The sequence below is a fragment of the Micrasema longulum genome, unplaced genomic scaffold (genome assembly GCF_059751315.1).
Source record: "Micrasema longulum isolate JH-2025_06_02 unplaced genomic scaffold, ASM5975131v1 h1tg000015l, whole genome shotgun sequence".
In the NCBI taxonomy this organism is placed as follows: Eukaryota; Metazoa; Arthropoda; class Insecta; order Trichoptera; family Brachycentridae; genus Micrasema; species Micrasema longulum.
Genome location: NW_028277223.1, coordinates 949,600 through 966,819, shown reverse-complemented (window position 1 = coordinate 966,819; position 17,220 = coordinate 949,600). Strand labels below are relative to the sequence as shown.

The window sequence follows — 17,220 nt, the reverse complement described above, 5'->3', positions numbered from 1 at the left end:
TAAGCGTCCTAAATATTGGTGAGTATTTATGTGTCGTACCAGTGCTCATTCTTGTGTAGGTTCAAACATGACCAAGAGTTTGGTTTCTGAGATATGATTACTCTGCTATTTTACTCGCCTATGTCATTTTGTACACCCTTTCCCTACGTAATTAGTAAAATAATTAAATCATAATTCCACACACACAAAAATGATAACATAATCATATTTTGTAAAACTAGTTACGGACAAAAATGTTATACATTTTAAGTGAAAAACTTCTAGAACCGACTTTGGTTCTACCACAAGGTTAAGCATGTTGCCTGCTAGTTTGTTTAATTAGTCTATTTTACAAGACTCCAGATTTTCTAGTCCAGGATGTAGATCGCTGATAGGTTTTCGGAGGTTCATGTCTGAATTACGGGATGGGACGCAGAAAACACAGGCTTTGGCAACCGCTAGACAAGGCAGGCGGCAGTTTGTGGGCACCAGATGATATTATACGAGTAAATGTGCGTATGTACGTTAATTATAATTTAACGTATTGAGTTAACCAAAACCCTGTACCAGTGATTTCGTCTCAAAACTCTAAATAAGGAAATCGAGTTGTAATAAGTCCGCCTCGTAGTGTAGTGGTTGGCGCGATCGCCTACCTACCTCAAGCATGAGGTTTCTGGGAAAGTCAATATAAAATACTGTTTTTTTTTAAAGTCTATTGTGATAAAAAATATACACAATTACAATTAAACACATTTTTTACATACATTCAATGCATATATGTATTTACATTAACGTTTCCCGTTACATAAAAGAAAAAAACAATTCTTAGGTACATAATGGGGAGTGAGTTGAAGTGAATTTAATATATTTTTTAAATAATTAGTTAGCTTTTAAAAAGTAATCGTATTTGGGTTGGCATTAAAGAAGTTTTTGTTGGGTTTTTCAAAATTAGGAGTTAATGATTTTTTGAACGAATATCATTTTATTGAAGGGTTTTCTTTGTTTACAATGTGTAAGTACTTTAATTCAGTTATTTGGCATCTGTATCTGTTTTCTTTCTTCTCGGAATTAGTCTTGGAGCTTTGTTTTGTAATATATTGAGTTTGTTTCAAATTTGTCGTGGTTTGATAGGATAATGTGCTGCTGCGGTGGTTGGTGAGTGGTTCGGTGATTGTGTTGTTGTAGGTGATTTTGCATGAACCCTTTTTTTTTAAAAAGATTTTCTCAAAATTAAAAACGTTTTGTTCTCTGCCATCTTTTTAATTATAACTTTCCAATGTACACACGAGTATATATAGTTCAGAAATGTTAATAATTAGTATAAAGTTCAATGATAATTAGAACTAAGTTAATATTAGGACATTCATGTATAATGTGTGTACCATTTAAGAATAAATAATAAAAGAAATGTAATTCTACACTCTAATACTTCATGTTCCTGGACTGGTGCCTTACCTTCGTGTAACAGATGATCGATAAACGCTGCATTTAATGTACTGATACAGTGCTCTATGCACCATCGGGTGCAGACAGCAATACAGTAATGATGATTACGGATTTTTTTTATTCAATTTTTAGCATTACCGATTTTGTTAATGTACTATTTATGACTGGCATTTGTTTACAATATTGACCATCAATCGATGATATGCGTTTTGCAACTTTATTTTGAACCATGCCTAAAACACGCGTTAGTGAGAACTCTCCTTTTTCACTTTCAAGAATATCACAAAAATCCTGAAAAAACCAAGATCCAAATTGTGAATCTACATGCGCTTGAGCTCCTGGATATGTACTGTGGAAAACAAGATAGTCTTCTTCTTCTAAAAGAGGAGCGTTTTTGTCTCGGTTCATCGCGCTAGCATCTGCATCTCTCGTAAGAGAATTTTCATTCAAAATCGGTAAAGCTGCTGCAGCGGGCAGATTCGTTCCGACAACTTCTGATGTTTGGTTTCCCCGACAGACCTACAAAACGTTAAACTATTAAATTTCTTCATTTAGTTATATGGATGACTAAACTATTGTGTACAAAAATAAAAAGAACCTTTCGTATTTTGACAATTACATTTGTTTTACTTATACTTGTTGGAAATTAGTATCCGGCATTATATTTCCTTGTTGCAATTACTCATCTCATACACTACAGGCGGGAATTAAAATAAAAAAATTGCTTCAGTTCCTCTCTGTGTTGTAGATATTTTTTCGACTGCTGGTTTTTGGTTTGTCGGTTAGGCTATAAACTGCAAAAATCTCCTGAGAACCTTTACTTTTACAAGGCATCAAGTTCTCGACGTTCTGGGTGTCCACTACTGACTGTTCGTCGGCAGTCAATTTCAGAACTAAGTGACGCAAACCTGAGTTAAAAGGGGGCATACAAGCAGTCAGCAGAGAGGCCTAGAGGCACTTTGTAAATACCTTATGGACATGAACCTACTTGGTAGCGGAAATGGAATGATATTGAAATTAATTATTAATGACTAAATACATCAACAATGATTTGAGTATGTCCAAGGTAGGCTGGATCTCCTCCCTAGAGAGTTATTAAGATCTTAATTGAATTAAGTGAATCGATTCAGCTGGACATTCATTCCATGATAAAGATGCTAAAGGTTTCAGCTATTTTATTTCACAAAAGCCTACAAATGAAAGAGTTGTAGAAACGTGTATGTTTAAACCTAGGCAAAATGGTGAATGTTACACAGTGTGTAAAGTGGCCTCTTAAACCAGCCAATAGCAGATCATAAGCCCTGTAAATGCCTAAACTTCCATATTCCCTTCTCAAAATATTTCCCGTCTCTTGCAATAAATTTAGATTTAATACATGCTGTGGTTTAAAATTTGAATGATTTGTGAGCTTCATATATTTACCGAAACCTGTACCTATCTTCATTTTGAGTTTTTAATTAGTTAAAAAAAATAATTAGATAACACTGAAATCTCTGGATATAAAAAAATAAGCGGAAATTATTCAGTTGAATAAGTGACATCCTATGGAAGCCTTTTGAAAGACTTAACCACGATTACCTTCTTATCGGTTTTCCTATTCTTTGACGTCTACTGTTGACGGCAGTTACTGCCTGAACCATAGAGTATTCAATCTGTGGACTGTTTTTTTGTATTATACGATAACTAATCGTCAATCGGTGATCATTTCGTAATCTACATGGTTCTAAGTGAAGTCGTGTTACACGTAAATAAAAAAATAATCACCTGAAAAAAGAATAGCTTGGGTTTCCCAATAAGGTCTGGTCGTTCAGTTTCAGAGAACTTTGAAAATAGTTCCGCTTCTGAAATAGGCGAGTCAACTGTTCCTAGATTACCTTTAATGCCATGAGTCAGTACTGCAATTACCACACACGCATAATTGTTATAAAAACCCTTTTCTGAAAACATAAAAATTTAAATACTCTCGATTATGTGGAAAATATTTTTTTTTTTTTTTACATGGAATTGAGATATTTCTTTTGGAGATATTTTTAGGAGAGTTTTTAAATTTCTTAAAACTTTATATTTAGGAGAGTAATAGTTGTAATTTAGTCTTCGTACCTTCATTGATGATTTTAAATATGTCTTTTCTTGATCTGTCATCATAAATTTTTACTGAAAACCCAATTTTCTCAAATCTTTCTTTTATTTTTGTTACATCCACTTGACTACCATCTCTTGGAAGAAAATCTGTAGATCATAAACTAATTTAAGAAAAATATATTTGAAAGATTAAATAAATGTCGTTCTTATGATTTACCCAAATACTCCTAGTTTGGGGGCATTTTCTGTAAGTCATAAATAATATTAGGATATAATAATATTGGTAAAAATGTTAGGTACTAAAAGGTAAATTCATAAAAATCTATCGGATTTTATTAAAATAACATGCTAAACCTGGCAAAGTTTGTTTTTTTGTAAAGTAAAGTCACTAGATGTTTCGCTAATAAAACCTAGAAGTTTTAGGGATTTATTAATTATATTATCAATATGTTCATTGAAAGTAAGTATTCAGTCCATTACTCCGAGATACTTGACTTATCTAGCTGATGTGCTGAAATAAATGTAGATAGCTATAAAATATAAGATAAGAATCAAAATAATATCCATTGTGTTTCATATTTATCTATCAAAAAACATAAAGCATTTTTTTATACCAATATTGTTAAAACTGTTAGGTACAAAAAGGAATTTTTATCTATCTATTGAATTTTATTAAAATAATGAGCTGTGATGTAGACGTAATAATACTGATATGTTTTAACTAATTTCGATGTACAAAGATAAGCAGAATGGTAAATGCTATGGTGTGTAAAGTGAATACTTAAACCAGCCGATGAAAAGTAACAATCCCAAACGAAGAACGGCCCATATTTTTATTAATCATTTTCAAAAAACTTCTTCTTTTTATTAAAAAATCAGCCTGAATCTTGATAAAACCACTACTAGCTAAATCCGTATTTATTCACAATGATTTGGATGTAATCAAAATATTATTTAAACTAACTTTGTATTGTTTCATCCCAAACGGTTGAGTAATTGAAAACATACATTTTCCCAATTTCTTTATACTTCGCATAGTAGTTAATTTGAAAATCATCATTTGTTTGGTGTATGTTCTTCAAAAAAACAGGTTCAATCAAAGTACTCGTAACTTCAGGTAGCTTTTTGTTTTGTCCTCGCAATGGATCGGTTCTATCGCATTTTATTTCGTGGATCAGACTCGGTAGGAATTCCATCAACTCTACAGTGCCGTTTAGTTGTTCAAGCTTCTCTGCGAGTCTTTGTATCACCCAAGATCCATTTTCTTTTGGTCTGTGATCAGGTCCTTGTTCGTAGGTACTTCGAAATACTAGAATGTTTGTTTCAGCTGGTAATGTGAATGGAGGCACGAAAGCTGAGGCGTCGGTTCGGAGAGATGACCGTGCTTTATTTGCAATCTCGATAGCCGCAGACACCTGAGAAAAAACGAGTTATTTCTAAAACTCCTAAAAAACATTTTAAATAAAAAATGGGACTTGCATCATTATTCACCCAGCTTTAAAGGTACAAGGTTGATATTTACTTCAAAGAGATGGAATGCTAGTAAATAATTGCATATAACCACTTGCCTAATTACTCTTCAAAAAGTTTACTGATTTTTCTATATCTACCGGTTTTAAGACCTACCAGCCTCTTCGTCAGGACACTAATTACATTCACCGGCAAATACAGACACATTTACCATAAAATCTAGTTGCACATACATATAAAACCTACGCGTTCGTAAAACACATGCAATTATTGTCTAACAATTACCAAGAAAACAATTCTCGTAATCAACTAGGTATAAGGTGATGGCGTGTATTGTAACGTATATATGTATTTCATCTTGCCCCGTTTTTAAGCACCGCGCAAATACTTACATTTCCTACAATATATTTTGTAGTGTCGGTAAACATCGACCCGTAATCTGGCAACAAAGCTGTTGGAATCGGATCATTTGTTAAAAATATTTTGGATAAGGCACTTTGATATCCCATTTTGAAAATTTTTGTCTGTGATCGCTCATCCAGAAAAATGTAATCGTCAAGAATGGAAACGTCGATGTAGACGTGAGAACAATTAATTCAAATCTATTACACTTGCTTATCGCTTTAAGATGGTCAGAAAACTAAATCTAATCTTGTATTTTTTCAAAACAGGCTTCCTACTCTTTCTTATTTTTATTATAAATGGGATAAAATCATCTCAACAATTGATTATCGATTACATCTGCTTAAATCTTGGTAATCTATATCGATTTGATACTTGTTCAACCTAATGTGGTGTTTAACGTCCACAATTTATTTGTTGAAACGTGTATTTTGCGCGCTTTATCAACACAAAATGGCCGAAATACAAGAATAAAAATTCACCTGGACTCGGACAACACAATGTCGCTGTATTTATTCTGAAGTCTGATGATAAAATCCGAGGAGCGAAATTGAGTTTATATAGTAAAATAGGATGTGAATTAGTTTATTGTTAATTGTAATATTTTAATTTAGTTTTTATAATTCTTAAAATTTAATTTCTAAGTAAAGGAAAAATATAGCTAGGTGGATTTGGAAAACGGTACCTCAATTGTATGTAAATATTTATGAAAATTCACAGATATAACTTTTTTATAATTAAATTTGTATTTTGTTATTTTTCAATACCTGTTTCTCATATCTTAATCAGCGATGCACAGTAAATAAAAATGCTACGAGTTCATTTACAAATTGAATTTTCTTTTTTTCACTGATTTATCACAAAATGTGTTTTAATGAATAACATTAATATATCTACTTTTTGGAGAAATTCTCATGCTTTCTACTCTGCAAAACTGGTGGTTATGTATATTTTTCGATTGATTTTTTTTGGGTTTATTTGTTTATTTTATTTTTTTGCATTATCTAAATACAATGCAGAAAGCAAAGATATAAATAAATTTCTGCGTAAAGTCATTATTTGTTTTTTTTTCTATAGAGTGATGTCCATCTTTTGTAAATACATAATCTTGGCAATTTGTTGACCACTTTTCACTAAAAGGCCTTTAAAAAACGAAGAAGAAGAAGAAGAAGAAGAAGAAAAATTTGTTGACACATTTTGTGTAAACTTTTAATTTTTTTACTGGAAGTTGGACAATTTTCTCACTACTCAAAAATACAATATATTATATATAGTGGGATTTGCATGTAAACGTAATTGGTGTCATGACGAAGAGACGGGTACATCTCGAATACATTAGACATAGAATAATCTGTTATTGATTTTATTTAATACAATTATTTATTAACATTTTTACTAGTAATTTTGTTGTTTCCTTAAAAATATTGCACTTTTAAATTAACTTCAAATGAAAACTTGCATGTAGGTGCATAAAATGGATTATATCAAGTTAGGTTGGTAAATCGACTGATCGTGTTACTTCAGGTTTGGATCTGTTGTAAGGTTTGAAAACTTTGCATGTAGATACATAAAATGGATTATAAATGGCGCAATATAAGTTATCCAAAATAATAATATATCAATTAAGGTAGGTTACTTCAGGCTTAGACCTGTTGTTAGGTTAATCAAAGGCCAGATTATAATTACTAAAATAAACACTTGGACTCTCTAGTGGAATATTTATGTGAATCTTATTTAACCAAACTTACGTAATTTCAGAACAAAAATCTGAGATGAGTATTTAATTTTAAGAAAACATAGGGTATACAATGCAATTATTTATATTGTGCATTTGATTTAAAACTGCGGACAATTTAAAATTCCTGTGACTATCAGATGCCTTTTACAGACCTAAACTCCATATGTGCTCGGTGACATGAAAATGACATGCACCTTAATGCTTTCAAATGTTTTAAATTAACATTTACATGACTTAGGAATTATGGGAATGTAATTTAATATCTCCCTTTGTTCAATTAATGTGATGCGCAATTTTGGAGCTATTCTTGAAGCACGTTTTACCTTATCTTTTCATTTAGCCCATATTAAGATAAAATCATTGAAAATAATCGGCTTTACATAGAGAGCAACGAAATCATTAAAAAATCCAACATCATTTTTCTGTATAAAATTTGCTGGTTCGACGCTTTTTAGAATTCGAATTTGTAACCTGGTCACCTGTTTATATAAATACAACAATTAAATCTCTTAAAATAATTCGTTCGTTGGCTTTCATGTAAGTGTGGAAAGGGTGGAATTAAAAGATTTAACGACTTATACATTTTAAAGCATGCATATTATTAAAGTATACTATAAATAAAAGTTATCAAATAAACAAAAATTTCTCTTTTTTTTATGTTAGCTGTTAATTAAGCACATTATAGGTGTCAAAATTGAGAAGTGTTAGGAATTTAGAATTCGCTAATAAAAAAATAAAAAAAAATACGTCAATATACATATTATATAGTTATAATAATACAGTAAATACATTTAAAGAATAAGAAAAAAATACAGTTTTACAAAAATATTGAAGACGGTACAAAACAGAACATAATAAATAACATGAATATTGATGTGTAAATATTGATATGTTTTACTGTTTGTGAACTTAAACTCGATACATAAATAATGGGGCTAGTTGTATACTCACCTGGAAAAAGAACAATTTGGGTTTTTGTATAAGGCTTTTACATTTGTTTCCTATAAAATGTTCTATGACGACATTCTCGCTATATTTTCCTTCTTTTGTCAGTATTTGGCCAACTTTATAAAAATGGCTTACTATTATAACCACTAATGATTGGTACTCTTCAAAATCTCCATTAGAAGCTAAAATAATATAAATTCATGATATTTAAATTTATTTCAACAGAGAGGGAAAACATTTTTGAGAAGGGAATATGGAAGTCTAGGCATTTACAGGGCTTATGACCTTATGATCATTGGCTCTTAAACCAGCCAATGATCATAAGGTCATAAGCCCTGTAAATTCCTAGACTTCCATATTCCCTTCTCAAAAATGTTTTCCCTCTCTGTTGAAATAAATTTAAATATGAACAACTCCCTAGGGAGGAAATCCAGCCAGTCTGCAAGCATTTAGACATAATCAAACATTGTTAATTTCACTATCGTTAAGTTTTTTTTCATTAAATTTCATTTTTGCCTAATATAATTTCATTATCAATATTTCTTCTACCCCGGCAACTATCTATAGAAAAGCCTAAGATCTCTAGGATAACTTGACGCTCCGAAATCCCGCAGAGAAACGGCCTAGATAAAAGTGATACCCGTAATCGAAGAATACACAGCCCAAGAACGAGATAAGCCGGCCCCGACAGCCTACCTAGGCAATGAGTTTGGACAGTACCAGGAAGAAGAAGAAAACGTATTTACTCTTCCATATCTTTAACTGATCGGCAAACGCCATTGCATTTTGACAGGCATTTTCAGACTGGTGGGTACAGTGTGGCAATGAAATGATAACAAAAAATATTATTTTGAATTGCCACAAGCATTTCTATGAAACGTATGGCAAACATCAATAAATACCATCCTTTTGTTATGGATCTAGGGGGCAATTACAGTTGAGAGAAAACGGAAGCTATATCTTCACAATGAAGATAAGATAAATTCTCAAAGACCATTTTAATTTAATTTTGAAGGGTAGAGCAAAATTGACGGTAATTATATGTGAACTGCTGGTAGTTAGAGAACGATGAGAACTTGCATGCACTCGCATGCTATACACATGCGCTATGCCAACACTTCTTATTAGAAATATTGCTACTGAAATCTGATGTCTATCGACTATAACTTCCAGGAAACACACGTCGGTAGAGCTGAATTCGTAATACCTCAGAAGATAAAGAGACTTTAATGGGTAAGTTAATATACAGCCTGTAATCGCCCCCCTGGTACGTACCTATTTATGTATTATTTTTTTTAAAATTGACACTTTAAAATAAACAATAAATTCAGGTTTTTTTCATGTTGGGTGTAGTGAAAATATTTTAATTTATCTTTAAAAATTATAATATGTTTGATTAATAAATAGTACCATCATCTAATATTAGATTCACTTCATCCGCCGTATTGTCTATGTATGGTTTTTGTACTTTGAAGCCTAGGTTTTTAAAACATCTAGTTAAATTATCAATATCATATTTGGCTCCTTTTCGAGTTTCATAACCTGAAATTAAAAAAAAAAATACATAATATTAAACAATAACATATTATTTAACGGTATTAACATTCTTATAATATAAAACGTTTTTGAGAAGATAATCTTGGCACTTGAAGGGTCAAGGAAGAAATTAATACCTACCTAAGTTAAATTAATGAAACATAAATTTTACTACACAAAAACAAATAAATATACTCATCACGTTTACCAACTAAAAAAAACATTAACTTTAAATTTAATCAAACTTCAACATTGTTTTGGGATCAAAACGTTTTTGAATAAAATAACTGGTATAAAAAGAAGTATAAAAATCGAAAACTCGTTTTAAGGGGTTGCACTGTGTTTCGAGTAAAACAAGCTAGGCGAAGAAAACAATTTTTCGGTATTTTAAGATCGCACAGCCTCAAATACGTTGTGTTATGTCAAATTTTTGTATCCATAATAGTATATGCTCAAGATTAGGAGTTTTGTCCTTAATAATGTTAAATAAAATATAAAACATTTTGTTAAATACATTTATACTTGCAACTCATATATGGCTGTAAATATCCCGATCATACCTACACCCTTCCTAATTCAAAATATTGTTGTTGTCCTACCGTCCTGTGAACAAGTCAAATTATGTTAAGTGTTACTCTGATAAGTCTTTATTATATACCTGAATCTACACACTTCTGACAAATAAAAAACTAGTGTTCCATAAACAGCCTTAAACATACATCTCATCAACATCTATGCGATCCCGGTATCTGTGCAATAGTAAAAGTGAAGTGCTTGATAAAAAAAGCGAACGGAAGATTTTAAAAGTGAGCACAATTCCTATGGAGTCTACAACATTCCTTCTGTTATTAGTGTACAAAGCCTGAAAGGTAATGAGCTGAACATATACATTTTTATTAAAATAAATTATTGGGAACAACTTTGTTTCATTTGAAATTTATTTATAAACCCGTACGGATTCCCGTAATTTAATAGAATAATACTTCTTTTTTAAATTCATGTTCTTTTGTTTATAAAAAAAATAATATTTTAAACATTTTTCGTAGAGGTTGTCCGAGTCTTTTGTTTAGTTTTGTCTGGTTGTTCATAGTATAATTTCAGTCCCTGGTTTGTTTGTCTCGGCTGACCTTGTGTCGTATTAGAATGTTGGATATGATATTGTTCTGATATTCTCCTATTGTGTCCATGTTTAGTAATTTTTTTTAAAGTTCATCGTCTAAAATTACATCAGTGGCTAATTTACAAATAAGGATTTTAGTTTATACTTTCAGTATAAGAAATCAAACGGTTTTGAGTCTACTGAACACTTTATTTTATTTTTACTAACATAAAAACCAAAAATTTGGTGACAATTGTTTAGCCTTGTTAGTGTGTTAGTGACAATCAGTGTTTGATTTATTTTATTATAAGTTTTCATAACATGGAGTGCTACAAAATAAACACCAAATCAATAAATAAGGATTTAAGTTGACAGAATTAATTTACAGCTTATTATTTAGTTTGTTTAAGGAGTTCTTAAGTTACTGTTAGATAGGTGATATACTTAAATATTTTTTTGCTGTCTTTGTAGTCTGTCCATGTTATTTTGATTTCCTGTTCCCTATTATAGTTGCACATAACACATTTTATTCAAATGATTTAAAAAACAAGTGAGTTTTAAGTTTCTTCCGAAACATCACTTCACTCTCACAGTTTCACAGTGACAGTGACAGTGACATAAACGAAGATCTAACTATGTTTTCCAAATGGAAAAACACAAACTTACTTACACTTAATGAATAAAAAGCAATTTTATAAGTTTTGAATTTTGAGTTTTGAAAAAAAAGTCAAGTGACAAAGAACATTGTTTTTCTTAAATTAAAGAAGCTAAAATTACAATTTTATTTTTATTTAATCGCTTTGTAAAGCGCCTTTGAGGTATTATATTACGAAAATGGCTCTACATAAGTTATTTATATTAATAATAATAATACAGTCCATTTGTCTGTCACCCTCAATCTAATTTTCCCAACTCTGATGGCGATAGGGTGTGTTGGTTCATCAGCTTGTTAGTAAACAGGAAGAAACAAGTCCGACTGGGATAACTAAAACCGTTAACTTGACACAAAAGTCAACAGATGAAAGAATTGAGGAAATATGGATGATTAAATATAGGCAAAATGGTGAATGTTGCATAGTGAGTAAAGTTGCCACTTAAACCAGCCAATCACAGGCATATCACCACATCCCTGTAAATGCCTAGACATTCATATTCCCTTCTCGAAAATGTTTTCCTTCTTTGTCGTAACAAATTGGAATAAAACTCCTTCACTGCCTCTTTGTTAGATGATTTACTCAACATCGGTCTTTAAACAAGAACCGGAGACAATTTGTTAAGCCGACTGCAGCTCAAAAAAAAGATAATTAAAGGATTTAAAGTATTTTATGAGTTCCCAAAAATAATTTTTAGAAAGGGACGTGTATATTTATAAATATAATACAGAAATAAATATAATACAGAAATGGACGTGAATAATATTTATGTGAATATTCAATATGTTTTTTTTATTTGGCGAAACTAAGGGACGCGTGATTAAAGCGGGAATAGGCGAGAGTGCTGGCTGGCAATGGGGTCTCCTGGAGGCGTCTGGTGATGTCCATATGCTCCACTTTTTTAAATTTTTTTTTTTTTTTTTTTTAATTTAAATTTTATTGATAAACCCTCACGGGCTACATACATTTAACAAAATATTTTCACTTTTAAAATTCACATTCTACTGTTAATAATAATATTTTTAACATCTTTTGTAAAGGTTGTGTGAGTCTTTTGTTTAGTTTTGTCTGGTAGTTTATTGTATAATTTCAGTCCATGGTTTATAAGTCTCGATTGTCCTTTTCTCGTTTTAAAATATTGTATTATGATATTTTTCTGATATTCTCGTATTGTGTTCATGTTTACTACAGTTTTTTTCAAGTTTTAATTCTCCGTCTACAATTACATCAGTGGCTAATTTATGAATAAATTTTAAAGATTTTAGTTTAAAGAGTTCAGTTACATTTAATTGTTTAGTTTGTTCAAAAAGTTCTTTAGTTGCTGTTAGATAGGGAAGGTCATATACTAACTTTAATATTTTATTTTGCTGTCTTTGTAGTCTGTTTATGTCATTTTGATTTCCTGTTCCCCATAGTAGTTGCATATAACATATTTTAGTTTTTACATAGGCTTCATACATTAAAAAAATTTCCTTTATTGGAACAAAGTTTTTGATTTTAAAAAATAGACTCGATAAAGTCACTACTTTGCTAATTAAATTGTTGGTATGAATTGTCCATGTCAATTGTCTGTCTATTGTTAGTCCTAAGTATTATACATGTTCAATTTCAGTAAGTCGTTCATTATTTATGTAAGCATCTACTTTGTGACATTTTTTTCTAGATTCAAAATGGATAATATTGCATTTTTTTTCATGAAGTGTAAGTAAGTTTGTGTTTGTCCATTTAGTCAATATAGTAAGGTCTTCGTTTATGTCATTGTTTGTTAATACGTCTGTTTGATTTTTATAGAAAAGATGTCGTCGGCATACATAATAATTTTCCCTTTAAAATTATACATTGATAAGTCATTAATATATAAAATATATAATACACATGCTCTACTTAGGAGCGGATGTGGAAAAAGGAAAGAAAATGTTTTTTCATCATCATAATTCCATGTCCGCTCCCTAGTTGGAGCATATGGTATCCACAAAGAACCTCCATGCATCTCTATCGGCTGCAAGCTCCTGTGCGTCCTCCCAAGTCAGGTTCTCGTTTCGAAGTTCTGTCATAAACTGCCGACGAACAGTCAGCAGTGGACGTCCAGGACGTCGAGAACCTGATGTCTTGTCAAGTAGGTAAACGTAGTTAAGCTATCAGGAGGCATCCGTTGCATATGGTCTCCTCCGCTTGATGACAGTTGTCACTGGAGTTTGCTGCGTCTGTTATCTTATTACTCCATTCCTCACAAAGTCAAACCACCGCTCACCCAAGATTCTTCTGAGACACTTATACTCAAAACTCAGTTTTTTGCTGTTTTGGGTCCTTGTAAGGTACCATGATTCGCATCCGTGGGGCAGAATAGGTGTTATGCAGGCGTTATATAGGTGGCATTTGGTTTTCACTGAGTAATACATATAATAATTATCCAATCTCCAGACAGGCTTCATATTGTTGAATGTGGCGCCTGCTACTCCTAGTCACACACCCAATTATTTTTGAAAGCTGACATTTTCTGTATTATATACTCCCAGGTATTTGAAATACTCGGCACTTTGATGATTTGATTTGACAGAGTCTGGGTATTTTGAGCATCGAGGCACAGGATATGTTTTTTAAAACTAAATAAATATATTATACGTAGCAATTTTATAAGTCAATATGAATACGTAAATAAAATTTTAAATGTTTTACCTTGGATCGTTTCGTGGAAAAACATATACACAATTCCAGGTGACGTGGAAATTCTACCTGACGTTCCTTGTCTTACATCATCCATTTTTGCTGACGTCACTTACAATTCTAGATTTTTCTTTACAAGATCTGACCGAGATTAGAATTATTAGCCTGTAAGTTATTATTAACAATTATTACTACAGTACTTACAAAATTTTGAATATTTGTTTTATTTTTGAAGTATCATTACATTTACTTACTCCTTCTTCTTCCTTATTCTCGTCCTTCCCTATTTTCCAATCCAACTCCCTTTTACTCCTAGCGAACTGTACGTTGATTGGTCATGATATTTGTTGTTCTTCTTTATGTATTGTTTATTAATATGTCATATGTTTATTATTACGATTGTTGGTTTCACAAAATAAAATACATTTTTTTTAATGGCGATTCGAATTTTGCAATTGTTGTTTTAGTGTAATGTTTAAGTGCAATTATTACTTTTAATCTTATTTAATATAAAGAAAGTTTTGAATTTGTCATAAAAATGGTAAACTAGCACAATTTTTATTTGTCATTTGAAATTATGTTTCTTAATCCACTTTTTTTTAGATGTTGATTCTTAACCGAAATTTGTACGAATGGTTATCAAATCTATAGTGTAAATTAGATTAGGTTATAAAAAAATCGATAATAATATAGGTTGACTATTGTTTAAGAAAAAATGGGCCAAATTTTATTGGGGAAAAAAAGGAATTATCATCATTGCCCGTCTCATGGTTAAATGGTCAGCGTGGGTTAACTACCCTTCATGCAAGAACTCTCGGATTCGATTCCCGATACGGTTAATGAAATATTTATATTTAAAATATGTTCTTGGGCTAGAATATTGTATAGGAGACCATTTACATTTTTTTACAGTTTGCATTTTTTGCATATCTGATTTCAATTAAAAAGTCCGGCGCACTACACCAATAAAATTGTATTATTAAGAGTGGTAGGCAAACGCGCCGAACAACTATAATACGAGATGGACTCATCTCCACTCGATTTTCGTTTTTAGGATTTTTACTCGAACTTTATATTCTTTTTTACATTTAATTTTACAATACGCCCACGGCGTATTTACAAAAATAATACAGGTTAGTACAAATATGGTTATAATTTTAAAAATAAACAAAAACACCTTTTTAAGACATTTAGAAACCAAAAAAAAAATCTGTAATGCAAAGTCAAAAGTAAAAACTTTGCATAGTAAAAAAAAGAAAAATATGGATATAATGTAAAATAATTAGTTAGGTATAAAAGTATGCATTAAAAAAAACAAATAATAATAATTAAACATAGTACATAAAGTAAATAAGAAAAATTAAATAGCAAATTATAAATTATCTTTCTTTCCATTTTCCTTTTTAACGTAGTTTTTTTTCAAAAATGGTATGAAAAATGAATATTATAATAACAATTAAATAACAGTATAATAAGTGTAAAAATAAGTGTAAAAGATAATAATGAAACACACGTATGTATGAATGAACGGGCTTTGGTCTGTTGCGAGCAGTCCCCGGCTAGTTTTGAACTTTTGTCTCCTCGCAATTACTATAATTCCTATATGTACGTTAAGATATTGCGCATATCGATCTGGGAAAGCAATGGCATAACCTTTCACTGGTAATTTATGTTTTTTCTTAATCAGTGCTTGCTAAAAATAGCTATTCTAATGTTAAAAAACGTCTCAATAATATGTTACCAGATAGTCATTGGTCGTGAGTTATTTCCTGTCTCTGTTCTGCTCAGTTAGTCGGGCGTATAGTAAAACGATAAACAAAGGTGACGCGTGTGCGGAACGGAGCTACTGAATAGAACTTACAGTAGACCGATGTAGACAGTCCGTGCTTTTTACTGTACTACGTGTTTTGCTTGCCAAAGTCAACGTGATATGGCGTGACGACACTTGCTCTCTCCCCTGTCATTCCCTTTCCTTTGGAGACGACTTTTTAGCTCGGATTTGTATTGAGTGTCATCTTTATATATTTTATCTTAATGGCCATCGAGTCAAAAAAGCTGGTCCAGGATTCTGGTTTTTGTTCACACTTAGAAATGTATTTTTTATTCGCTCGGACACAGAAATAATTTTTTTATTTGTATTAATAAACTTGCGTAATATTTTACTCCAATACTTTTTATTCAATATTTGAAAACAATAAAAATTGATAGGTGACAATAATTTATGTATACACAATTTTAACTGTTAACCATTGATGTGTTTCAAATTCAAATATTTTTATTGGACCAAAATAACATTAAAGATATAACAAAATATTTATGGTGATAAATTGAAGGCAATTACCAACGCCATCTTCATCAGTACATATCGAGACGGTATAAAGTAAAATCGTATCGTATGTATATTTGTCGGTTAGCAGTAATTAAACAGGTTGAGAAAAAAATACGTACATATTATATTTTTCATACAGAAAATATTTTATTTTTGTGGAGAAAATTAAAGATAAACCTTAACTTCTCATTGTAATACGGGCCCAGGAACCCTCGAGCAATGACTATATGATGATATGATGAAGGCATAATACTCTCCAATAGAAAGAGTGTTTGCCTCTTAAACATGATTTTTTGTTATTGTTGAGAGTATCTTTTAAACCTTTACATTTGGGCAACCTAGTTATCGCAATGATATCGATAACGTAGATAAACAATATTTTAGCATACCAAGAAAAAGAGATAATATTTTTAATACCACGCAATTTTTTTTAACTTGAATTTTTGTTTGTGTTCTGAAATATTCATTTTATTTATTTATTCATATTTTTTGCTTACAAACTATAATTAATAATAATAAAAATAATGTGACCTCACTGGGGTTTTTCCGTGCCGAGGACACTTAACACTATACTTTTTTGAAATTACATTTGAGAAAAACAAAGAAGACTAACTTAAAAAACAAAGATAATTTACAAATATTCAGACAGTTTTAAAAACAAAGTATTTATGTACATTTATATTATTTATATAACAAAACACAATGAAAATAACATAAATCTAACATAAGCACTTGTGGAGCAGTTGATTCAATATCGGTATGGGTGAATGAGACAATACATTATACTTCTACCTAGATCCACTATCCATTTTTTTAATAGCCTTTTTAAACATTTTCTCTTTACTAATTGTTTTAATAGATAGTGGAAGTAGGT

At 30.9% G+C, this 17,220-nt stretch overlaps 1 protein-coding gene across 2 annotated transcripts; it reads right to left on the bottom strand.

The window, feature by feature from the left end:
• Positions 1–671: 671 nt before the first annotated feature.
• On the bottom strand, positions 672–14,628 carry LOC148285675 (caspase-7-like). 2 transcript variants are annotated; one of them, XM_088241881.1, is made up of 8 exons: positions 14,262–14,628; positions 14,030–14,182; positions 9,476–9,607; positions 8,069–8,247; positions 4,472–4,922; positions 3,526–3,654; positions 3,190–3,362; positions 672–1,944 (listed from the first exon to the last, which is right to left on the bottom strand). In XM_088241881.1, exons 2-8 carry the CDS (start codon positions 14,112–14,114, stop codon positions 1,543–1,545), a joined length of 1,551 nt encoding a protein of 516 aa, XP_088098007.1. In that variant the 5' UTR covers positions 14,115–14,182; positions 14,262–14,628; the 3' UTR covers positions 672–1,542. The 2 variants fall into 2 exon arrangements, with proteins under 2 accessions (XP_088098007.1, XP_088097936.1); XM_088241810.1 differs by having other exon boundaries at positions 674–1,944; positions 14,272–14,628.
• Between the last annotated feature and the right edge of the window lie 2,592 nt (positions 14,629–17,220).

Excerpts from the sequence above, each read along its gene's own strand:
- LOC148285675 (XM_088241881.1), bottom strand. The coding sequence starts at position 14,114 with ATGGATGATGTAAGACAAGGAACGTCAGGTAGAATTTCCACGTCACCT. Across the intron at positions 8,248-9,475 it reads GAATCTAATATTAGATGATG|CTTCTAATGGAGATTTTGAA; the intron begins GTACTATTTATT and ends ATATTATTTTAG. Across the intron at positions 3,363-3,525 it reads ATTTAAAATCATCAATGAAG|AAAAGGGTTTTTATAACAAT; the intron begins GTACGAAGACTA and ends TTATGTTTTCAG.